Source organism: Rhea americana, unplaced genomic scaffold (assembly GCF_003343005.1).
Source record: "Rhea americana isolate MKP2758 unplaced genomic scaffold, rheAme1 scaffold_220, whole genome shotgun sequence".
In the NCBI taxonomy this organism is placed as follows: domain Eukaryota; kingdom Metazoa; phylum Chordata; class Aves; order Rheiformes; family Rheidae; genus Rhea; species Rhea americana.
Genome location: NW_028186330.1, coordinates 1,455,699 through 1,481,668, shown reverse-complemented (window position 1 = coordinate 1,481,668; position 25,970 = coordinate 1,455,699). Strand labels below are relative to the sequence as shown.

General features: G+C 37.8%; 2 protein-coding genes across 2 annotated transcripts in view; both read left to right on the top strand.

Annotated features, from left to right (window-relative positions):
- The first annotated feature begins 5,478 nt into the window (after nt 1–5,478).
- On the top strand, nt 5,479–16,913 carry UPP1 (uridine phosphorylase 1). Its single transcript, XM_085305478.1, has 9 exons — nt 5,479–5,621; nt 6,225–6,322; nt 7,851–7,915; nt 11,136–11,253; nt 11,757–11,915; nt 12,565–12,679; nt 13,236–13,445; nt 14,841–14,987; nt 16,348–16,913. Exons 3-9 carry the CDS (start codon nt 7,863–7,865, stop codon nt 16,485–16,487), a joined length of 942 nt encoding a protein of 313 aa, XP_085161604.1. The 5' UTR covers nt 5,479–5,621; nt 6,225–6,322; nt 7,851–7,862; the 3' UTR covers nt 16,488–16,913.
- Nucleotides 16,914–24,399: 7,486 nt separating this feature from the next.
- Nucleotides 24,400–25,970, top strand: part of ABCA13 (ATP binding cassette subfamily A member 13) — a 202,159-nt gene continuing 200,588 nt past the window's right edge. Inside the window, exon 1 of the mRNA XM_085305455.1 lies at nt 24,400–24,468. Coding sequence (XP_085161581.1) covers nt 24,400–24,468 — 69 coding nt within the window. The remainder of the gene's footprint in view (nt 24,469–25,970) is intronic.

Below are 25,970 nucleotides of genomic sequence, written 5' to 3'. Positions count from 1 at the left end.
ATTTTGCTTTACTACAGAGGTGTTCTTYGTGTTTATTTTACAGACTTTCAGTGCACCATATCAGATTTTAAACATTATCTTGTTTTTGCCACATTCACCATTAGGTAATGCCCTCATGGCATTCCTCAAATTGCTAAACTTTGGTTTAAAGTGGCATTAATGTATATTCAGTTTTCCTTAGTCAAGCTAAAGAGAGGTTTGATCTGCACTGTCAGCCAACTGAGTCTTCATGGATCACAGTTTGAATGCTGTAAGATAGAACATTAACAACCTGAAGTGCTGTTTCAGACTTTCAGATTTCTTATTATAAGAGCACATAGCGAACCTTGGAATTTGTGTTTGTGCTCAGAATAACAGAGAGCTGCAGCAGAAGTGTGTGTTACCAGTTGAGCAAAGGCCATCAAATCAGAGTAGCAAATCAAAAATTCCAAATGAGTTTAAGCATGGAAACATTTTGCTTAAGTTCACCTTATCCCAATAATTATGTTCTGTTTTATTTACTTTCTGAGTCAAGGTAGTCATGGAACTGGCAAGATTTTCAGAGTTGTCAGTAGTTCCAAAGAAAAAGCGTTGGAAGCTGCTGGAGCTGGAAAAGTGTGTAGTGTTTGTTTTTTTCAAAGATACTCTGAAGTCAAAAGCTGGGCACTTAACAAATCTAGCATTTCTTGTTTTAAATGCTGCAATATTTCTTTAGTTGTGTTGTGTTCCATCTCCGAGCCAAATGACTTTAAGTAATACATGAAATRATTTTTGCTTTTGAGGTGGTGGTTGTTGCTGGGTTTATTGTTTGTTTTGTTTTTTTTAACAGTGATTGTTCTGCAATCTGCCAGAACATAAAACCAAAGTGCAGTTACAGTTTATAAACTACATCGAAGCCTACTTACTATGTGAGTATCTTTAAAACAGAATTCCAGATACAGATTTAAAAATAATTTGGAAGTTACCTAAGAATAATTTTCCTGTTCATTTAACTGCAGCAAAGTTGAATAGTTGTTTTCATTTTAATTTGACAGAATATGTACTTTATTCTTATCAATTATGCCTTGTTAAACCAGAAACCATTTTCAGAAATCAAGGATATGTATACATTAATTTTCTTTGTGTAGCAATGTAAACAAAATAAATCTGTCCATGCATTTCTTAAGCATCTAAAATGTCACTGACTTCAGCATATCAATTTATTCATATTTGTTACTGGATGTGTGTATCTGAATAGGCAAAGGATGTAGACTAAAGCCCATTTTCCTTCTGTAAACAAGTAAATAGTGTGGTGTTCTGGTTTTGCAGATGATCATGTATATATGTTTATTATGTAACTACTTACTATGTAATAGTTTGTGTAAAAGAGAAAAAGCTATAGAAGTTCAGTCTTAGCACTTTCTATGCTTCTATAAATAATTTTAATGATACTAAATGACCAAAATGACTTGAGGTTAGGTGAGTGAACAGTTGTGCTGAATTATCCAATCAAGAATGCTTTGTGATGAGCAGGAAAGGGTATTATTTTGGATATAAAGGACAGCCTTATTTTGCATAGATGCAAACTTTCATCCACGCAATATAAAAATCTAAAAGGTGAGGCAAACTGAAGTTTTTGTAGTTTATTTTTGCAAGAATCTCAACATGTAGTGGTGCGTTTTTCACCTTTCCAAAATAACAATTTTGAACATATTTTGTATTTTTACTTGAGATGTTCTTTTCCCTCTGATATAAAATGGAATGAAAAAACAAAGATAGTTATTAAAATTTAAATTGACTTTAAGCTTCCTGTTTTTATAATAATGTTTTGTACAGGARATTGAGAGCAAGGTTTACTACAGTAACCAATTACTCAACTCAGATGCATTATTTATTAAACCTTTCAGTCAAAGTATCTATGGTAACCTGAATATATGATATTATTATTCTTTGTTTATAAATGAGCTAATTTACACTGATTATTCTCTTTAACATAGTTGAATGACAAACCTCTTGAAAGGCTAAGCAGGTTTTTTAGTTGGCCCTGAGAGGAAGAGGTAATATTGCTATTTAAAGGAACGATTTCTTCCGCGTAATTAAAACGCTGTTCTGAAGTGCTTATTTTAGTTTATTTACTACCATARGTTTCAGTTTTTGATAAATATCCAAGGAATGGAAAAACAGARGCTATGTTAGGAATTTGTGCTTTTATTTTACCTGTCAAGGATTTGAGCGATTTTTTTTTTTGAGTGATTTCAGTCACTGTATCTCCTAAATATTCCCCAGTATGACAAATTTAAGTGTGGTTCCAGTAAGAAAAGTGATTTTACAAATCTCTTTGCAGGATTTTGGGTTTATCCTCAGCAACTATAAGAAGAAAGTTAAACTATAGTTAGTGCATTTTGTTGTTGTTGTTGCTTTTTGGTTTAGATTTTTTTGCCAATTGACAGAAAAGGAAATTATCTCAGTTTCTGGCTTGAATTAGATGTGTCACACTAAGAGTATCTTCCATTAAAAGAACTAATATTTGGTCTAACCCTYTTTTAACAGATTACATAAAAATCGGAAACAGCTTTGTACGACACAGGATACATACTGGAAGGTAAGTGTTTGTCAAACTATATTTTTTCAGCCTCCTATTTCAAAAGCTGTGAGATTGCAACTCCATTTCCATTTGCAAATAGAAATGGAAATTCTGTAGCTAAATGTCTGCTTGGTTCATGATCCCATTTGTAAGTGCTGTCAGCTGTCACTCAGGATCTTTACTAGTGCTTCACGAGGAACAAGTACTGCTCCTTCAAAACTGAGAAGTGCTTGAGTTGAATTCACAACTTGGTTTCACTTATTTTTTTCAAACTAACTGACCTAGCTCTGGCAAGATCAGCCTTATGGAAATAACACTACAGGTGCTMCAGCTACAACTGTGTTATGCTCACCTGTCTGGCATTAGGAATCATGGCCCTATTTGATTTTCTTGCTTTGCAAAAATTTGAGCTGTGATAGAAGCTATATCATAGTTGTGGAGAACTTATTCTTTTTAGTTAGAGGGGAATTATGAGAACTTTCTGAAGCAATGTGGCTGGCTAGTGTACTTCCGTGATGCAGGATTATTGTATTAAAACTTGTTGACTGGTGCTCAGGTTTTTAATTCTSAAAGATTATCTATCTTGAGATGATAGTGTCACACTCTCCAGGGTTTGTGTATAGTAAGGATACTGGATATAAAYCAAGTTATCATTGTAATGAAGATGACCCCTCAGTTGTCTTGTTTTGATGCTGTGTAAGTCTCATTTCAACTAGTACATTGTTATCACTGGGTGCTGAAATGGCCAATTAAATTACAGATTAAAAGACTTGAATTTTTTATCCAAATAAATTCTTCAATATCCTGCAGATTAACACTTGCTTTCCGTCCAAAGCTGAGACTGAGGGCTTACATGCTTTGTGGCTGTTGGTTGGTTGAAATGCTTGAATTTAGTATCTACAACGATAAATATTGGTGCCTGCAGTGACTATAGGTTTATCTGASTTAGGGTTTCCCAGGAAAGTACAGGAAAAGGTCAGGGTGTTCAAACAGCAGAAGTCATCTGGATTTTTTTTCCTCAACACCATTCTTGCCATACTAAAGGTCTAGTAAAAGAAGTACACTGAAAGACATTCTAGGTTGTCTCTACAAGAATGTAAACTTGAAATAACTCTTGAGTAGTAGTGATAATGATAACATCTTCCTAGGGAAGCTCAGGAAGTGTGGGTTACATGAGTGGACAGTGAGGTAGATTGAGAACTGGCTGAAACACAGAGCTCGGAGGGTCGTCATCAGTGGCGTGGAGTCTAGTTGGAGACCTGTGGCCAGTGGCGTCCCACAGGGCTCAGTACTGGGTCCCATCCTGTTCAACTTCTTCATCAATGACCTGGATGAGGGGACAGAGTGCCTCCTCACCAAGTCTTCTGATGATACCAAGCTGGGAGGAGTGGCTGACACACCAGAGGGCTGTGCTGCCATTCAGAGAGACCTGGRCAGGCTGGAGAGYTGGGYGGAGAGGAACCTCATGAGGTTCAAGGGCAAGTGCAGGGTCCTGCACTTAGGGAAAAAYAACTCCATGCACCAGTAGAAGCTGGGTGCTGACCTGCTGGAGAGCAGCTCTGCAGAGAAGGACCTGGGAGTGCTGGTGGGTGACAGGTTGACCATGAGCCAGCAATGTGCGCTTGTGGCCAAGAAGGCCAGTGGTATCCTGGGGTGCATTAGGAAGAGTGTTGCCAGCAGGTTGAGGTGATCCTGCCCCTCTACTCAGCCCTGGGGAGGCCTCACCTCAAGTACCGCRTCCAGTTCTGGTATCCCCAGTATGACAGAGACATGGAGCTACTGGAGAGAGTCCAGCATAGGGCTACAAAGATGATCAGAGGGCTGGTGCATCTGCCCTCTGAGCAACAGCTGTGAGAGCTGGGCCCTTCAGCCTGGGGAAGAGAAGACTGAGGGGGATCTTATCAATGTGTACAAGTGCCTGAAGGGAGGGTGTCAAGGGGACGGGGACAAACTCTTTTCAGTTGTCCCRTGTGACAGGACAAGAGGCAACGGGCAGAAATTGAAGCACAGGCAGTTCCGCCTGAACCTGGGCAGGAATTTCTTCCCTGTGAGAGTGACGGAGCACTGGACCAGGTTGYCCAGAGAGGTTGTGGAGTCTCCTTCTCTGGAGATCTTCAAGGCCTGCCTGGATGCAACCCTCTCTACCATGCTCCAGGTGACCCTGCTTGAGCGGGGCAGGGGGAGTTGGACTAGATGATCTCCAGAGGTCCCTTCCAACCTTACCGATTCTGTGATTCTATGCACTCATATGTATGTATATAGGTGTGTGTATATATTTATGTATATATTTATATATATTATATAAACATAATATATATATGTTTATATATTATGTATATGTATAAATATATACACACACCTATATACATATATATATATGTAAAAATATGTATTTTATGTATGCATTGTTTATTTAACACCTGTTGTTCCTGTGTGCCATCAGTTAGAAAAATACCAGCATCCCTACGACCTAACTCCGCAAACCTCGGTGTTCCAGCACGCGTTTGTATCAGTCATGTACACCTCAAGGTGCCGAGGCCGCTGTCCCGAGGGGCCGGCGGAGCGCCGCGCCGCCACGCTCTCCTCCTGCAGCCCCCTGCCGTCCGCCTGGTGTCACCGAGGTGCSGCCCTCGGGCGCGCGCCCGCCTCCTCCGGTCGTCACAGCAACCGCCCGCCACACACGGCCGCTGGCGCGAGCGAGTCAACCGCTGCCGGTGCGGCGGGAGGGGCCGCCCCGCCCCGCCCCGCTCCGCGGCGGCGGCGGGAGGGGGCGCAGCCCGCCGCGGGCCCGGCGGAGCCCCTCCTCGCCCCACGGCGAGGGCACCCCGCGCCCTAGGTGGCCCCTACGTGCCCTCGCCGGCCCCGCGCGGTGACGGCGAGTTGGGGGCGGCGGGAGAGGGAGGAGGAGGAGGAGGAGGAGGCCGGGCTGCCGGGCGGGAGCGGCGGAAACCTTGGTTTCACTTGCTCTTCAGCGCCTCGCCCCTCCCCGCGCGGGCGAGAAAGCCAAGCGCCGCGGGGAGCGCAGCGGAGCGCACACGGCTCCCGGCGGCGAGGCGCGAGCAGGGCCGTGCCCCGAAAGGTGGGTGTGCTTTCGGGTACGTGTTGAGGTAGTGCCGCCCTTGCAGCTCAGGTGAAGGGGGATTGCGGAGGGGCCGCTCCCTGTGTGGAGCTGAAGAAGTCGCCCGGAGCCGATCTGCGTCGTGAGCCACATATAATTGTACAGCCTGAAGACGGAAAACTGCCGTGTAAGAGTTACCTGTGCAGTGGTTTCAGTCTTCCTGATGATGGCTGAAAACCAAACTAGAGCTCCACCTTAAAGATACTAGTACTTCAGATTTCCCTTAAAAAAAAAGAGGTACGGTAAAGATACGGACTCGGCACAGTTTTAAACATCAGCCGGAGGAGGTGGGCTGTGCCCTTCCGTGAGCTGAATCCTGTTCTGAGTGCGTTATTCTTGAACATCAGTTTTAACTTCAGCCAAGCTGAAGTTGAGACTTTTGACATGGTAAAAAAAAAAAAAAAAAAAAAAAAGTTAGTTTAGACAGTCTGAGAATTTTGTGGCCTCACATGAGCTGTATATCTACCCTTTATCTGTCAGGCTACCAGCTACCACCTGATTGCTGGGAAGGTTTGCTATGGAAGAAGTGCTTTATGCTTGGTCTTTTCTTTTATTCTTACCCAGGCATCTACTATTGAAYGCTGTTGGAGACAGTATATTAGACCTTTGGACTGTCAGAACTTTGCTCTGTTCTCAGTTTTTTGAGGTACATCGTTACTTAGGTGAGCAAGAACCAAAAATACTGTTAAAAATCCTGTTGCTGCTTAACTGTGAATGAGAAGTGGGTATTGTCTGTATTTGAAAACATTTGTCCTCTACCTACTTGAAAATGACTAGTAGAAATATTAATGATATTTTTGTGATTTCTTCTCATCATAACTCCTTGCTATAAGTCATGGCATTTTTATTTTCTTGTGATGATGTATCCCYTGAACAAATGATGCATTTCACCCTGTAACTATCATTACTAAGTACTGTAAGACTAATATCCTGTAGTAACTGACTAATCATAAGGTTGCATAACTAATTCTAAGTAATGGCACTTGTACTTTATCTCATTTAATGTAGATTCTAGTATACATTTAGCATAAATAAACTAAAATTTCTTATACACTAGATAACAAAAGTTATTATTTTGATTGAAAAGATAAATATTCCTTATAAATACATTCACATTGTTCAATGATTTTTAACCTCTAGACTTCAACTTTATTTTATCAGGTTTTCTGGTCCTTCTGTTCCTCTTTCAAAACGCATGAATTTTGTAATTCTGTTGTAAAACTGGTTTCTGTTACTTTGTAGTGTAATCCCTAGGTTGACTTGCCTTTTAAGGATTACCGTTTCTATCTATGTAGTATGTATATGTTGTCAGGCCCTTTGCTAGGGAGGGTAGGACAGCATTTGTGATTCAAGATTTCCTGTAAGGGCATTCCCRGAAAGTACTAACTTCTGCACGTAGCCTTAGTCAGTTCTGAAAAATAATAACAAATGAATCATTCTGTAATTATAATACTGTTACAGTATTGGGCACTATAGCCTTGGTGATACGTTTGTCTGTTTGTAAGTTTTGGGGAATATGAAGAGCAAGATTCATGAAATAATTTTGGGAAAACAGTTAGAAAAAGATGGATGATAGACTAGAATGCTGTGACTTCTTTGACTTACATTTGGTTTAGTCTTCCTTGCCTTTAGGCTGGTGCTGACAGACATGCTATTAAGATTGATAGAAGCAGTTTAGTGAAGAGGATGTTATGTCTAAGATGCTTCCTGGGGCTCAGATTTGAGGCATATGACAGTTAGGGAAAACTTTGGAGAACTTCTGGGAGCCAGAGGTAAAAAGGTGAAAACCTAGTTCAKCAGCAGTTGTCACTGGAAAGTACAAAAGAAGAGGATTAGTTTGGTAGCTTCCCTCTGGCCCATGAGCCAGGCATTCCTTATAGTGAAGAGTAAAGCTAGTATTGAGGGTAGGGGGGAGTTATGTTAGGAAGCAATTAGTTGAGACTGCACTGTTTTGAGAGTAGTAATATTTGGTTGTAGAAATAGCAGATTTTTCTTTTGCTAAAGTAAGAAGAGCTGTAATGAAGCTAGATAACTTTTCTGATTTTAGTATTCCTGACAATATCTACATGGAAGGTTTTTATCACTATTAATGATAATAGCTTTGTATAWGGGACTGCTCTGATGTAAAAGGATATACAAACTGTACACATCTTTGGTGCATTTACATCTTATTTTTAAATACAATTCTAGGTCTAACCACACATGGCTCCTGGTATCTCAAATGAGAAGAAAACTGAAGATGAACAGTCTTCAAAGTAAGGTTCAAAAATCAGTCAATCATCTCATTCAAATTTATGCTTAACTTTCTCCCAAACTCTAAAATTCTGTACCATTCATTACATGCTCATTTGATTTAATGTAAACAGTGTGGTGCAAATATTGACTACAAGTAGATCTATGCTTAAACAGTTGATGAAATAACAATATAATTTGATGATAAGACTTGTTTCTAACAACAGTCCTTTAGCAGATCAAATGCATTTAGCTAGGTATCTAGTAGAACCTGTTTTGTTGAATTGAGTCTTTATCTGCATTAACCATACCAGCGCAAATGGCTTTGCTGGGTAGCCATTTTGGTTTATCATATCAGTGAATTTTCCAAGAACAGTTTGTTTATTTATTTTTATTTATTTATTCCAATGGATTGCTTAAATGTTGATTTTGTTTTTTATCTATGGCTAGATCTATCTGCTTCAAGAATTTGAACTAATACTTCAATCTATTTGCCTCAACCTGACTTCAGACTTTTTTTCAATGAAACTGCGTGTACAGGACTAGTCCTCAAATATTCATGTTATGTTTAAGCCAGACCCTAGAAGTTGTAGGTGCTTTACATGTGAGAGAATAAATGTGCTTCTCTTGAAAGTTATGGTCCAAGATCCTTATCAGGCAAACTTTGCCTCTACTGTAAATCCATGGCATTGATCCTATGTACACATAAGAACTTGCTCACTTTTATTGTCCATTTAACCCCAGGTCTAAGTCTGCAATTAGATTGGCAGATAACAAATATCAGTTAGTAACAGCACATAACTGCAGTGAGACTGCAGGTTGGAGAGTGTTGCTGGTAAGATATGAGATGAAAAAGGTAAAATGTAGACTCAGGTGAGGAAGGAAGCTGTATTTAGGCCAGGCTACGAGGACAGAATACGAGAGTATGAGGACAGAAGTGTTGGCAAATGACATACAAGTTTTATTATGCTCTTAATACAGGCCTCACCTTTTTCTAGTTATTTCCTTGTATTCGGGAGAGAAGCTTTTTGTTGCTGATATACTCATAAATGAAATGTGTTTTGCTTGTCAGAGCAAAGATTGTAAAATGATTTCAAATCATATTCTATTTGTATCTAAAAGCCATGCCTGTAAACATCAGTGCAGCCATCTATTTGATCTGCATTAGTCACATTAAATAGAGGTTGAGATTCCCACAAAACCCAGCAAAAATAATTCAGAGGATGCAGCCTGAGGATTGTACTCACAGGAGTCTGCAATCTCTTGGGTCAGCTGCACCCAGAGGGTATGGAGGAAAAGAGAGGGAAGAAAAAAGGCAGCTAAAAGCCTTTGGTTCCACCACATGGTTGAACATGATTTGTAAGAAGGGAGGCAAACAGGACAAGTGGGAGATGAAAAGAAATTATTACTGAAGGAGCAGACAAACCTCCTGCTTTTTCAAGTTACCTTTTTAGTCACTTCTTATATTAAATAGAAAATGTTTGCTAAATTGCATTTAGTACTCTGCATTCAGAGGAGTCTGGTCAAATCTTTCTCATTTAGTTCCTTTAGTGAACTGCTTCTCCAGTGGAGATGGGTTGGGATCCTGGGATTCTCACATCACAATTGCATGAACTGTTCTGTGGGTATCAGATCTGGACAAGTGATTTTTACATTCACTTTCTTCCCATTTGTGATTTAGTGACCCTTTGTCTCTCCCCCCCCCCATCCCCCAATGGAATCTCATCATGCTGTATATGTACCTGTAATATCATCAAGGCTGAAAAAAGACTTTTTTAATATGAAGTTTCCTTAACCTTGTCATCGCATGGATCCAGACTATGCTATAAGTAGACAACAGCTGAGCTGATATAATCATGAACATAGATGTCTTTGGGCAGGGACAAATGGAGTGGAATGGGATGATACCACTTATTTTGGTTGTGCTCCAGCTGCTGGACAGCTAATGACATTAGAAAATTTGAGGAATAGAAGCAATTGATATACTCAGAATATTGGCTTTGTAACTATTTCCTTTGTTTTTTTGAGGAACAAGTTAGGGGCCTCAGTATGGTCATCTAGGTCATTTTAATCTTCTTAAGATAACCAATACATCCTGTACAGGACCAGTAGATAGATATAGGACCTAAAGGAAAGCATTGCCCTTCTGCAGAGGCATTAGAAAATGGACAGGATACCATAAAGCATTTAAAGTAGCACTAAACTGCTATATTTAGGCTACAGAGTTGTTCCTGCAAAATCTTAGTTTTTTGCATAAACGCCAGGCAATTTGTTTCTTTTCRTTTTTTCCTCTTCTGACAAAGTAATTTTGAATTTGCTGAGCCATGCTGTGACTGCAGTGAACCTTCATTAAGCTAATGTCATCATCTTATGTCTGGAAAGTGTTCAGTGCTCAATTTCATCTCTCRGAGACTACTTTGAAGTATTGGGTTTAGCTTGTGTTTTTTAACTAATGTTTCTTGCCTGTTCTGGCTGAATTTCAGGCATCAGGCACAGAAAGCAGAAGTTTCATGAATCATTTTTATTTCCCTGTCCATTACTGAATTTTCCATGGTGATCCCACATGTTAAGTAGTTCAGCTTTTTCTCATTGCCTTGACATTTCTTGGTTCTTCAGAAAGACTTTGCTTACTGTAAGAAAGGGATATGGCTAAAGCAATGTAAGAAGTATTTCTAAAGAGGAAGTGATTTCATTTTACCTTTTCTTCCAATTCCCTTTTACTTKCATTCTTTTCTCTTCCATGGTTTTCTCTGCTTCTGATGTCCATCTGCCTCTTTCCTCTCCCATTTTTGAACTTCTGTACTCTTGTTACTGGTCTTCTGCCATGTCAGGTTCATTCTTCCTGGCTGGTTGACACATAGATACAGATGGAGCCAAACTGCTAGAAATTCCCATTGGATCTACATAAAATCCCAMCTATTCTCACCCCTCAAGTGGCTAGGAAGGTCAGTCAAAACACAGGTCAAATTTGATTTTGTGCTTTCTATTGTTTGGATCTTTCTTAAGCAGTTAGATCCTGTGCAGTGAATGAAACATTGACTGTGCAATTTGTTACAAGATTTAAGGTAATCATGATATTTAGGATTTCCTTAACCTAATGCATGAGGAACCAAAATGAAGTAGTGCAGGCAGCCTTAAGTTGTAGCATTTTCCAACTTTTGCTGCTTGACTGTGTGAAATCATTGTCTGTTCAATATAAGTTTTTGTATATACTTAATCTTTTCTATGATGCTGTCCTGATAGAGAGAATTTTATCCATCTCTGCAACCCTCACCTGGAGAAAATGGAAGAAGACATCCTGTACCATTTTGCTCTTGGTACTGGTACCCATGATTTTCCTGCATTGTTTGGAGATGTAAAGGTAAGAAGCAGGAAGTCTAAGGCTTTTTTTGCAGAAGGTGAAAGTGTAACCATGTCCAAAATGAGATTGAACATGGCAGCACACCATCAGCTGAGGAATGAAGAGACAGGATAAGATTTTGCAAGTTCTTTCTTATTCCTGTTAATATCAGGCAGAATTAGGGATAATTGTGCTTGACTATCCTTTTTTGCATKAGAAGACAAATGCTGCAGTGTCTGTTCAGGTAGAACTCCTTTTGGGGAGGCCTTGAAGTCAGTATTAGGCTTTTACTGCTTTCAGCTTAAACAGGATGAAGGCCTTTGAGCAATTTGTTTATTTATTAATTTTGGATAAGCCCTGTTCTCCTTTTCCTTTGTGGTCTTTTAGAATGAATAGAGGAACCACAACTGGGAATATCTTTTTATTGACTTAAGGCCTTTGCATGCTCATGTTTTTCTTTGCCTGTTCTTTGATATACCAAATCATGCAGTTGATTGTGTTTTGTTGAATACTGTCTGCACCAGTTTGTGTGTGTTGGAGGAAGTCCTTCACGGATGAAAGCTTTTATCACCTACATAGCAGAAGAACTGGGACTTGTGAACCCTGGTAATGAGTATCCTAACATCTGTGCGGGAACGGACCGTTATGCGATGTACAAAGTGGGACCTGTTTTATCAGTGAGTGTAAGTGACCACGCAAAAAGCAAAATCAGAATGTAAAAATGTTGTCCTGATACACATCAGATATGGGATACAATTCGATGATGGTGTTTGAAGTAGATAATGTGAATGCATGTTTATTTTTTAATGCCTAATAGATATCTAATAGATAGAGTCAGTTTTTCAGTCTGTTTCAGCCATACTCAAAATAATCTAATCCAGTGCAGATTGAAGTGGACTTGTATTCACCAGATTTTATAACTAAACCACAATGTCTGTGTTTTGAACACTTTTAGCTCAATTACAGTCACCAGCACTTCAAGTTGGTAAAAATTAGGAGTGGGGTTGCTTTGGAGCTTAAGAAAAGTTTTGTGATGAAATGCAGTTTTAAACTGTTAGGAAATGACATTGCTTGTACTTTTGAGAATGTGAATAATTTTAAATTCATGATTTTTGGAAATATTAGGCTTTATTTGTAACCCATCATAGTTGGTGTGAATCTTTCTGTTTACCTGCATAAGCCTTCCAGTTGGCCCATAGGTTAGGGCTTGTGTAGGAATGAGTCAAGTGACTTTTGGAAGAAAGTATCAGGAAGGAGTTATTGTCTAACTTCTTCCATATTTATTTTTTATTGTTTGTGAATATTGAATATGAATTTCTACTTTCATTACAGCATGGTATGGGCATTCCTTCTATTTCTATCATGTTGCACGAGCTGATCAAACTGTTACATCACGCAAAGTGTTCCAACGTAACCATTATTCGCATTGGCACCTCTGGTGGATTAGGTATTTCCCTGCTTGATTTCCTTTTTCTTCAAACTAAAATATCTCTGTAAGAGGGTAAAGCATCTCTGTGGAAGTAAACGATTGATGGCCAGAATTGTTTCCCTCCTCTTTGTTGAGAGTAATAGATTGTTTTAATACACTTAATCCTGCATCTTTTCTTATTTCTTCCTAGATCTAATTATCCATCTGTATAGAARAATGAATTATTTCACTTCTTCCATAATTTTGCAACAAAAGACAGTTTCTGCCTCTCTAGACAGAGAAAATACACTTTAGATCTGTAAAATTTAGAAGGCCACTCCTTCCCTGTATAAAAAAAAAATCAGATAAGAAAGAATATACAGCAAAAACGTTTTTTTTCTTTAAAAATTTCTTATAACAATAAGCTGAAGCAGCTCAGCTTGCACAAAAACATTCTCTAGGTGAAATCAGGGGCAAAACTTAATGATTTTTAAGAGGAGCAAGTTTGGGTCATGGTATATGTTCTTATGTGTGTGCAGAAACTAAGCATTGACTATCTTATGTAGTTATCTATGCCTGTTTCTTTTTACTGCAGGTCTGGAGCCAGGCTCAGTGGTAATAACTAGGCAGTCTGTAGATGCCACCTTCAAACCTCAGTTTGAACAGGTTATTCTGGGAAAGTCTGTAATTCGCAGTACAGATCTAGATGAACAGCTAGCTAAGGAGCTGATGCAGTGCAGTAAAGAAATCAATCAATTCAGTACAGTCATTGGAAACACTATGTGCACTTTGGATTTCTATGAAGGTAAGGCTGCCAGTGGATTAACAGAAGTATATTAGTAAGCATTAACAGATACATACTGGATAGTATTTTAACGCTAAGGCTGCAGTTGACAAGTGTGAGTCCACGTTCTATACTTTGTCTTGTTGAGCTGTTGTTCATATATTTAAGATTAGGCATTGTGCTAAGCATTTTGCTCTACTGAACTTTAATTTGCGGATACTTATTCTCCTGTAGTTCTAACTGATCCTCTGAAATACCTAATCCATTATACGCTTTCCATATGCTTGTAATTTGAGTATGTTCGTCACAAAATTTCTGTGATTTACTGCAGCATCCTAGTAGCTTAGAGGAGTGAGAATTATTCACATCTGACTGCCTAGGTGCAGGAATTTTTCTTCTGAACATTTCGAACAAAGCAGGGAACAGACAACACTATTTTGCTGAGTTATGTCGAGGCTGCTATATAGAAGAGGCAAACCTCCAAGATTTACTTTGGATAAACATGGACGTGTTTTTTCTGGTCTTCCTAAATCTGTTAACAAAAATCTTTCAAATCTTGCAAGAATAAGCTATGGATAGTATCTGACACTTCTTTCTCTAGCTATTAGTGATTGTCACACAATGATCTTCCTAACAGTGTTCAGGGTTGGTCAGGAGCAGATAGTATCACTTTATACAGGCACTAGTTATGGGTCTTAGCTACACTGAAAAAAATGTCAGGAAGATTTTCAACTTAAACAGCAAAAATTGAGAACAGGCTGTAGGATATTCATTTGGGAGTACAACTCCTGAAACTAAAAGATACTGAGTAAAAAACATTCATTTAACTTCATACAACCCACTACTGCTTTTTCTGCAGGTGCTAGTCTAAAATAATTTGAATAAAAAAGCTTTTTTTTTTTTTTTTTCCAAGAAAGAATGGTATTAACATTTGGTAGTTAGTTAAGGAGACTTTTTATCTGTTTCTTTAAGGATTCTGTAAGTAATAAAACGTTCAAACTTTTCTACCATTACGGTTGTATCAGGAAAGCATTTTCAGGCCTGGAGGTTTTCCTAGGTGTCGGTTAAACAAAAAAATATATATTCAATGCTTCCATCCAGCTATTTTTTTAGTTTGGTGTAAAATTGAGACATCCCTCACATTGGAGAATTACCTCATATATATTTCCTGTTTATGAATTTGATAAATAAATCTGGAGAACACAAATTATTGCCGCTTGCATTATAACAAAGTAACATGTAGAAGCGCTAATGGTAGTGGAATCAATCGGTGCTATTTGTCTTGCATGTGAAAACAAAGGGCAGTAGTAAAAGCTGGATGCGGTATAAGGGAAACAGCAATAATCAGGCATTTTAGAAACTGAATTTATGCTATGATTTCATCAATCTGAAGATATCTACAAAATGGCTTTGTAGGACAAGGCCGGTTAGATGGTGCAATCTGCTTATACACTGAAGAAGAGAAACTGAAGTATTTGAAGGAAGCTTATGATTCTGGAGTTCGAAACATTGAAATGGAATCTTCTGTCTTTGCTGCAATGTGTAATCTCAGTGGTGTTAAAGGTAAAGTAGCAGAACTGCAARTGAATGTTAAGATGAAATGCCTTCTGTGTGTGTGCGTGTGTGTATAATATATATGTATAYATATATATAATCTCAACTCTGGCTAGGCTTCTGTTAGTATCATTGCATGATTGTCATACGTATTCAGAATTCATGCTAACTTCTTCACATAGTTCTTGTACAGTCTTAGTCCTGATCAGCTGCTATTCCAGTCCTTGGCAAGCAAATAAACAAATGTACTTAATTATCATATAGTGCTCATTTGTTTTCTTCAGTTAATATTTAAAGTTTACAGGAAGCAACTAGTTAATTTAATCAGTCAGGTGGCTTTCATATACGTAAACCTTCTAATCATTTTTGAACCTTGCATATCAAATTAAAAATGTATTTTTTGTAGTCTTATGGCTGTAATTCTTAAATAGTTAAAGATTTTTAGTAGTATTATACAATGAGTTCTTAATCTTTTTACACAAGTTAACTAAAATATTTTTCAGTAAAGTCTGGACAAAAATTTAAGTGACTAAAAATAATGTAATGTAGTGCATATGTACTTATGTTCCCTATAGTCTCTAACTTTTCTTGGCAAGGCTTGGACAATAAACAAGATGTTCAGTGAAAAATATTTGGAATATTAGGGAAGTCTGAGAAACATCAAACACCCTCAGTTCTTACTAACTTTACTGAGATGATTAACAATTTAATGCATGATATCACTGTGCCCTTAAGGGGGAATGCTCCATTTTGCAGTCTGTACTTTGTGGGTCTTTGCTCTGCAAATTATCACCAGAAGCTTCAGGTATGAAAGAATGATGGTAGAGCTCAGTTTGAGTGAAAGGAAGGATTTTAGCTCTGGGGCTCTGACTATCTGAATGGCTGACAATTAGCCTGAAATGGTCTGAGATCCTCCTCTATTTGCCCTGCTCCACCTCCGTTAATGTCAAGGCAGCTCAGTTGTTGGATCCTGAATGATAGAGTTTACAGCACAGAGGTTTAAATTAGGGATAAGGTAGATAGCGGAGGGCTGTAACTGTGTCTACTGGAAGAATGTCTCTAATCGGTTGGTACCAGTCAGGACTTCAATACTTGTGAAATAATTCCTATTCAGAAAATATTCAGAGAATTAATGATGTAACAAGGAGTATCTCTGCATGCCTGAGAGCACTTGCTTCGCTAATGGTTTCGTCGTTTGTCGTAAACTATTTGTAACTTTTTAATATCGTCCATTCTTACTGTGCACCATTTTCTTGGGTTTGCTTTCTCTCATATATTCTGATATCCTAAATGTTTGTTCAAGTTTGTGCTTCTGGACTGTAAGAGTCCCAAATGTCATTCCAAACTAATACTGTCTTTTCCTTTCTAGCTGCTGTGGTGTGTGTCACTCTCCTGAATCGGCTCAAAGAGGATCAGATTAGTAGCTCACATGATGTACTTGTGGAGTATCAACAAAGACCACAACAATTAGTGGGCTATTTCATTAAGAAACGTCTTGGGAAAGTATGAAATACTCATCTTTGCTTCATAGAAGGCAGAAGGCCAGTGCTTTTTCGCAGCTGAAGTCATGGTCACAACTTCTGTGCAATAAAGGTCTTTTGCCTTAGAATAGCTTACAACATTCTGTTTGTATGTGGGAGTTAATCATTTATATCAGTATGCTTTGGGAACAGAATATGTTGAGCTGTCTTGAATTAAGATAAACTTAATTATACTGGGCTATAAGTTTTTCWCTTTTCTATTAGTCGGAAGGTAGATCTGTTATGAGGGATTAAGTTGCTGTAATGTATGAAAAAACTATTTATTCTGTTAAGGGAAAAACTAGGAAAAAAAAGTCGAGCTCTATACAGAGTACTTGCAAACCCCCAAATTAAAATTAGCTTAAAGAAACTAATTCCTTTCTCACTGTTTAAAAATACATAGTATTATAATTGCCTTTGCTTCACTTAGTAATGAAAACTTACAGGAAATACAGTTTTTCTGCAAACTTTGACAAATTATAATATATGGAAAAAGTATTGCTTATTTCATGAAATTCCAAAACGTAGGACTGAATTTCCTAAGCATTAAGGACTTGACTGAGCTGTTGAATATCTGTAATTCCCAGACACTGATTCAAAACTGCCATTCATATTCTATTTTAAGTATATGATTGAGTCTATGCCCAGGGAACTTATGCAAATAAACAATTTTGCATTATAGAATTTGAAATCTCTTGCTGAATCAAGAAGAGAAACCAAAGGCACTCAGAGATGTACAGCATGTTCACAAGACTGCATAATGATGGTTCATTTTCTTATTCTCACTTTGTTTCTTTCTAAATTGGTTTTCACCTCTGTCTTCAGAACATAACCCTTGCAGTGGTTCCCAGAACTGGGGAAYACCTGTTGACTGTGCATGCCACCATACATGTCTCTGCTAATTTTCCATTAGCAATGGCCTAGTGGTTGGGGATCTTTTTTATTATTATTATATTCCGAGCCACTTTGCTACTGTGGTTAGAATATATTGTTCTGCAGTGGATGGTCCAGTATCTCTGGGAGTGACAGATTTTTTTTTTAGACTGCCGTAGTTGACAGCACTCAGGTAACTCAGTACAACAGATCTAAGAGAGAGGGATGTAGTAGTAAGCCTGTTCACCAAGAAGTGGCAGGAAATCCAGAAGCAGATTGATGGAAAACGTTAAAAAGGGAATGAATGACTCTTGTGGATGGGAAACTGCCAAAGGGTACTAATCTAAAATTTGGTGATCTTTAGACTGCGGGACATAGTGGAGGTATACAGTAGAGAAGATAAAAATACTATATATTTTTTATTCAAACATGATGCTCTTGCTTTACTAATTTAGTCTTAAAAAAACACACTTTCTCATTTTATACTCAGAATATACAATGTAAGTTTTCATAGAATGCATTTTTTTTTCCCAAGAGTTAAGGAAAGAAGTCAGGTGGGAAGGGCTCCATGTTTTGTCTGAATCGTTTCTGCTTTACACGTTTAAAAAAAAAAAAAAAAAAAAAAAAGCCTTTATCAAGACAGCAAAGAAACATCTAAGATGGTTGTGTTAAGCTTTGGGGAAACAGTACTGTAGCTATATCGGAGATGCAATCTGAAACGGTGTGATTTTTTTTTTTTAAAGGAAGGGCAGCAGGACATGTGGTAAACAAAAAAGATCCCAAATTGTGTAACCATGTGTAACAACTGGAACTACAAAGCTTTCCTATCAACAGTCATATAAAGTAGGTACTTCTGTCATACAGTTGATGCTTTCTCATAAGAAAGCTATTACATAATACATGGTGAAATATAACTGTCAGCATGGTCTGGGGCTAGCTGGAGCTTGGCGCTAAGGTTCAAACGATCATGGGGTGATTCTACAGAAACGAGTACGCAAAACTAATTTTACAGACCCTAGTAGAAATCTCTGGAAGACTTTAGTCATCCACTTTCTTCTGATGTGTTCTCTCTCCTCTCCTTGTTCCTTTTAGCAATGTACTTTTTTTTTTTTTTTTTTTTTTTCCCCCTCCTGTTACAGTTTCTTCAGTGTTTACTAAGATCTGGAGCAAAGGAATATATGGCACCTTGAAGGGGTGTGGAGGGAGAAGAATTCAAAGGAAATAGAGTATCCTGTAGTTTTCCATTAGTCACCATCCTGTAATACTGTATTCCTAATACATGAGGATGCTATATAAACATTTCTTACAATTGCGCTTCCTTCTAATTCCCCTAGGTGCAAAAAATACTTTTCTTTGTTTCAGAGGAAACACTTACTATAATGTTACCCTAATCGGAAAAACTGGACAGAAAGATAAAGAAATGACAATAAAGTTGTCATACTTAGATTTTGCATATAAATCTATAAAGAATTATAAAATATTTCCTGACTTCTATGTGCTAATCAGTTCTTTAATATTAACCTTTCACATTCTGTCTGTATTGTATAGAAAACAAACTYGTGTAGGCTGCAGGGTCTGAATCAGGATCTGGAGTGCTAATGCTAAAGGCACAGAGAACTTGCAGTGCAAATTCACTGTTACATAGTGCAGTATCTCCTGGTGAATCTACAAATTCTGCCAACCCCTGAAATCTGCATTTCAAATCAAAAGCCAACTTTTTTTCCTCTGTCCTACTTCATACCCAGCAATACATTACTGAATCAGCTTACCCCAGATATTGGATGGGATGAAAGCAAAAGAGGGAGGTAGAAGATGTGAAAAGCATAGAATTGCAAAGCGAAAAAATACTGGTTCCTACTAATGATCTGTTCTTTGATTATTTATGCTCTTCCAACATGTTCCTACCTTTATATTAAAACTGAGGTTTAGACTACAATGAAGATGTGTTAGGATAAAATACATTTGCAACAGACTGAGAATGCGCAGTAACTTGATTAGTGACTTGAAGTGGATTTTTGGTTTTGACATCATGATGTACTTCAGAGAGAGATTATCTTTTACAGAAGTTATGAAAATTCCTAGAAAGGAACATTTTGAAATGATCTGCTGCCAGAAGTACTTAGAGTGTAAGAATTCATATCCTTTTTTTTTTTTTTTTAAAAAAAAAAAAAACAAACAGAATAATTCTTACCTGAGGATATTTTCAGTATTTCCTGAAAATATAATTATTCATGCTTAATATGTGATACCTTTTTTAACCTAACTTATAAGTAATTCAGGTCATTATTATTTTATGGCTCTAATTTTAAAGTATTTTTGGTGCGTTTTGTAACAAAACTAGATTTTTTTCTTAAGTGCTGCTGAATCTGAATATATTTCTAAATTAAGTGCATAAAGTACTGAATYTTATAAAGTTGAAGAGATGTGTTTCATTCTATTGATAAGGTAGGTGAAAAAACTAAAGAGTGAATGTTTTTAGATTGGCCCATCAGTAGTCAGCTCTGTTCTGAATGCATACATCAATACTGTGAGCAGTAAACTGGTAACTTTGGGAGGTGGGTCTGAATGCAACCCTACTGAGTACAAATAAAGCTCAGCATAGTTTGAAAAGAATACTACTGTTTGCTGCATGATGTAGAAGTTCGCTTTCCTTGAAAGTTTTAGTCTTTCATCTGGACTAACTTAGTTATATGCTTTCTCTTTCTAAAATAATTTTGATTCAATATTATTTTTACTCTTAATATAATAGCAAAGTAGCATATGAATTAAAGTACAGTTCAAGTCATGTGCCTTCTGGGTAATGAAGAGAAAGGAGGTCACTGAACAGAACAATGTTAAATTTGAAACTCTCTAGTACAATAATAGAAGCAAGAGTAGTGCTGACAGGGGCAATGCTTCTGTTCAGGCTACAAACAAAATGCAGTAGCAGAAAAAGATAGACAAAGCCAGTTTTGCATGATGCAGAAACCTGATTCCAGATGCTTCTTTTTGGTTCAGAACATGTAACTGTGAGAAAATTTTCAGAAGCTTAGTACCCACCTGTCGTATTACAAGAATAGAATTCCTAGAGCTCCTCAGAAGGTCAAACAAACCACCGGCCTGTTTATGAGACTGGCATGGTTTGTTTCTTTAATCTATAGTTCATTTTTAATCAACCCTATTATGTGACCTTGCCCATGTCTAACATTTTTTGTCTTAACCTAACTTTGCAGAGAGGTAGTATCTCCCAGGAAAGATGCTGCAAACTGATGGCATTCTGGAGGCGCTTTGTCTGCACAACAGGATTGTGCCATGTAAACACTTACAAGTAGTACCCCTAGTAATGTTAAAAGGGAAGCTTTTAACCTGGTGAAATAAATTGTGGGTGGTGGCAGGAAAATGTGTAGTTTGCCACATTCCCAGCTGTATTATCACATCATTAGGTTGCATTCCTGCTTACCAAACAGTATTTCTGGCTCCTGAGCTTTAACCAGTCTAACAGATAAACTGATTCTTTGAATGTGTTTGCCAATCTACTGTAATTAGCATATATTAAAAGTAGATGGCTAGATCTAGGCTAGAGGAGGCATCTAGATGGTATCTTAGAAGCAGTCAAGTTTTAAAACTAAGGATGGTTGTTAGCAGAATATTCTCTGCCTTATTTGCCCCATTGATTTTGAATGTCATACATACTCAAGAAACTTTTAAGTTCTGACTATAAAAGGACCTACAAAAGATAAGCAGAACCAGAAATGGGCAGGCCACACTGCCTTGTCCTCAGCTGGAGATTTGATTATGAATGTTTCTTTTTCCATTCCAGAAGGTATGAGTGGAGCACGTAATGAATAACATACGACCTTCCAACTTGCCCTTGTCAAAGCATTGCTGCTGACTAAGGCCACTCTATTAAGGAGCCCTAAAAGTATGTAAATTTATTTAACTTAGCAGCAGCTGTGCTGTGATTGAACCTTTTTAAGCTCCTTGTACATGCAACTCATAAACTTACTAGTTAGTTGATGAAACTTAGATCATTCAAAAAAGCTTTCAGGATGGCATCAATGTAGCTGAAACTTCTTGCCAGAAATACTCAGAACCAGTTTGTTTTTACTGCCTGTTTGCTTCATTTTTAATATCATTGTCTGTCTTCTGCCACTAGCTTGGAGGGGTTATTCTTRTATTTCTATAACAGTGCAAATAATATAATCAAGCTTATTCATCCTTTTTTAGAGCTAATTTCCCAGCATGCCACTACAGAGACAGTTCTTGGCTGAATGTTTATCAGATACCTTTTACTCTACTGTTTCTAGAAAAAATCAAAATCTACTGCTAGAAGATGCTGTATTAGGCAAGAATAAAACTCCTGAGGGAAGGACAATGATATATAAGGGCAATGAAGTAAACAACTCACTGTTGAGAGGTTTCTGTCTGTTGTATTTCTTACCTAGTATAAATGAGGAGACTAATTCATTGATACTGAATATTAATTACATACAAAATAATTGCTTCCTGTATTCATGAAARGCTGTTTARCATAAAAAGTAGAATGCAGCATTTATTAATATATAATTATGTACAGCATAATAAATTATACACTTCACACAATTGGAGGAGCAGAATTACTTATTCAAAATATTTGGCAAATGGTTTAAATGAGCTGTTTTAATTTAAGTATTAGTCAGCAACTGTCCTTCATATCACTTGGTTTGATAAATAACCATTTGTAATCATTGTGCTGACTGACTAGTTAATCTTTTCCTATAAATCACACAATATAGATTCTGCTCTGCAGCTTTCCAAAATGGCTGTGTGAACCCATGCATATTTTCACAATATTCAAGCAGTGACAAATACTGGTTTGAAAATGCATATTCAGGTGATCCATAGAATTTTCATCTCACCAAGTCCTCTGGTCAGCAAAACTGATTTTACTGTACACCTTCTGATATATCAGAGACTTTAGCATTTACTTGACCAGAAGCATCCCTTATGCAAGTGGCAGATGTGAAGTTGAAGCTTTTGGTGAGGCATGTTCTTCCTTTGGGTCATTTGCCCAGATACACTCTGCTGTCTTAGGGCATGTGATGAGGGGAGCCTCACAGCGTGGGAACGATGAGGTGTAGGGGCACACGTGGCTGTTTGCTACATGTGCAGGGGCTGCTTGACAGCTTTGGAGGAAGCAGGAAGGCGGCGACGTGCTTGGTGGCAGCAGCAGACGTGTGCTCTGCTGATACCATAAAGGAGGAGTGGAAGGGGAGATAGGGGTTAATGAAAACTGAAGCAGTGCTCAGTAGGCACATCATTTTACATAAATGAATTAATCCTGCCTTTGAGGTACAAACAAACTGATTCAAGAAAACACTGAAGAACTTAGGGTTTTTTATATGTCCTGAGGACTTAAATTTCTATTTAAGGTTAAGCAATCACTTCAACAATCCGTAATTTTTCAGTTGCAGAGCAGAGGAAATAAAAGGAAGCCCCATAATATTTGGGGCATAAAGGTGTTCAGCTAGTTGTATCCTGCCATGASTTCATCTGTGGTTTCTGCATTACTAGGACAAGACTTTTACTGGTATGTAAATCTTTATAAATTCATGGCAACTATTTAATCTGTATTTTATTAATTTCTCTGCTCCTTGTGCACATGGCAAATGTAGGGATTAAAACAGCAATTTGTGCTGTTTCAAATGTAAGGATTTTAACAGGCTAATTAGTCAATTCAGCATGAAGTAGAGTAACAAGAATGCCTTCTGAGCTCAAATCTAGTGGAAGTGAGATTCCTTGCTAGTGACTCCAATATCCAAAAGGTTTTAGATTTTTTTGACTTTTAGTCTTGATGAGGAAAAAAGCTGTGAATGTTAAAACATCATTTTCATTCAGTAGTAATACATTTTTGCAAAAAATGTGATGATGAGATTTACTAAGCACTGACAAGAGATGCAGATATTCTGTCAGATGTAGCACTGTCCTAATATGCATGTGTGTGTTTTAGCGTGTGTGATGCATGATTCAAGATCTTAGGTGGGCTAAATCACCTTGTATAAAGACTATATGCATYTCCATTAGCTGTAAAGGGAACTTTTAGGGCTCATATCCTAAGTTAGGCAATTCCTTGGAGTAAAACCAACCAAACAAAAGGTTTATTCCTCTCCTCAAAGTAATGTTCCCAATCAGGAGAGCAGTCATCCTTGCTGCATGGAAAAACATCGCAGTTCTGCACTGCTGCATACCTTCGGTGATCTCTGTCTTCAGGTAGCTCCCACTGCTAGTTATGCACAAGTTCCCCTTCTGCAGATCATTCCAGGAATTTCCCTCCCTCCTCTCTTTCAAAGGAATGCTGGAAGCCTGATTTTCTTCCTGAGTAGCATGTGATAATTAACAAGGTTTTATGACTCTTCAGAATATCTTTAGGTAGGTAATTTATACCGAGAAAGGAGAAAGAACGTGTCAAACACTCTTCATAAGATCAAATTCAGCATAGTCATATGGTGATACAATAGGACCACCACAGTGTTAGATGCATGCTTATGAAGATATACTAGAAGGAGAGACACATTTATGGGGCTGTGTAGTTAAAAGGTGTACTTACTTTCTAACTATTCTATTTTCAAAAAGATAAGAGTATGCATACAAAATGAAATTAAAAGGTGATAGAAAATCACCCCACTCTAGGAAAAGATGAAGGTGTTCTATATGTTGTTCATTTTTTCCTGTTATTTGCATTCATTTTTATTCCAGAAAAGTAGAAACAAGTGCAGAATATATGCTGTGGAGTAAATCACCCTGAAGGCATTTATGTAAACCCATCCCCTTACTGTTCATTGCACTGAGAAGCAAGTGGAAAGATGAGATCCTCAGTGAATGCAAAACAAGAGGCAGAAACATAATCTAATCTTTTCTCAGCAAGCAGGCAAATCTCTTGCACCACCTTTCTCTTGTGCTGGAATAAATCTGTTACTGAAGCATATGCCCAGACTGCTTGGTGAGACGATTCTCAGTTAGAAAGATTTTAGAAGCCACTYTCCAAGTGGATGAAGAAAAGATAAGACAGGATGGGACATGCTATTCACCAGTTCAAGGCTCTGTTTTGGAAGAATTGGCTCTGCCGTGTGAGGCAACCGGTGAGTTTTTAGAAATCATAAAGGAAGTAATATTTTAAATCTTTTTTTTTTAATATCTGTTGGAAAGAGTGTATCCATCTTTCTTGATTTTTCCTTTTTCACTACYAACTATTAAAAATCAACTGGCTGCAAGTGGTTCTAGTTTTGCCTTTAGTCTTTTAATTGGTGAATTTTAACTTTAAATGACAGAATACAGCAATGCTCTCTAATTTGCAAATGAGACAGGAAATCACATTAAAGTTTTTGAAGAGCCTCAGCTCACGTGTTAATTACCATTAGATACTACTAGTGCTTGTGGCAATGATGAGGATGAAAATCAATATCCTTCACATCTTGGTTCTTGCTGATGATGTAATAAAGCTTGTATAATCGAGATCAAAAATCTAGATATGGACAATGCCACTACAATATCTTAAAATTATATATACTTTTAAATTTCCTTTCTTATCCACTCCACAAAGCTATTTTCTCCTTTTAAATTGCAGCAGGCAGAAGAATGGAGTGGCTGCTTTAAAAGCAGCCAAAATTAAAATAATGCACTAATAGGAGATGAAATGTCCTTGTTTGCTTTAACTGTGATTGACATGTAATTTATTTTTTAAGATGGAAGGAAGGGAATTCTCTCAAACGAGTTAACATTTTTGTGCAAAAAAGATATGTTAATGTCACTACAATTAACAGTTTGTCATTGATTTCCCTTGTCTGCGATGTTCCAGGGATTTGTAGAGAGGCATGTTGGCTGCTTCAGATAGGATTACCTCAATTAAATAAACATCCAGCTTTTTCTCTCAGAGATATTTCACTTAAACCTAACTAGAAACTTATGATTTAGAGAATTTCTTCTTYAGATTTTTTTAAGGAGGACACCCTTGGTTTTTTTCCCCATTCCCCAAAACATCAGTTCCTCATACTTCAGCTTATGTCCCCAAGGTGGCTTCTCAGTATGCTGATCTACTTCTCTTCTTGTTCTGGCTAGTTTTATCTCTTAAGTATTATTTTTGAATGACAGAGTCTTCATCCATGTGGATTTAAGTTTGTATTATTAATGCCTTTCTTGACCAGAAACCTCAGTGATATGCAAACTTCCCTAAGCCACGGGCTGTAAAGTGTGACCCAAATCAAACCTAATTCTGCCTATCCAGAGCCAGGAGCTGCCCTGGGAATTCACAAGCCTGCTTCTGTGCTCATTGTGCGAATACTGAGTCCTGACAGTGCCAGATCTGCAGTTAAGCAAGGAATTGGTCTGGGTGGATCAGACACCTGTGCAAAGGGCAAGTCAGACTTGTGAATCTAAAGAGATAAGCTTGATACATCTCCTAAAAGATCTGGTGTGCTTCAGTTCTGTGTTATATTGTGTAGATATGTCTGTAGAAGGTGATCGACTTTCCATGGTTATTCGTCAGCAGCTGGAAGATGAGTGTGGTCTGTGCTTCCACATTGTGAGTACTTTCACATTRTGAGTGAGTTTGGACATCAGTCAGAGTCTGAGATTACAGTTGTGT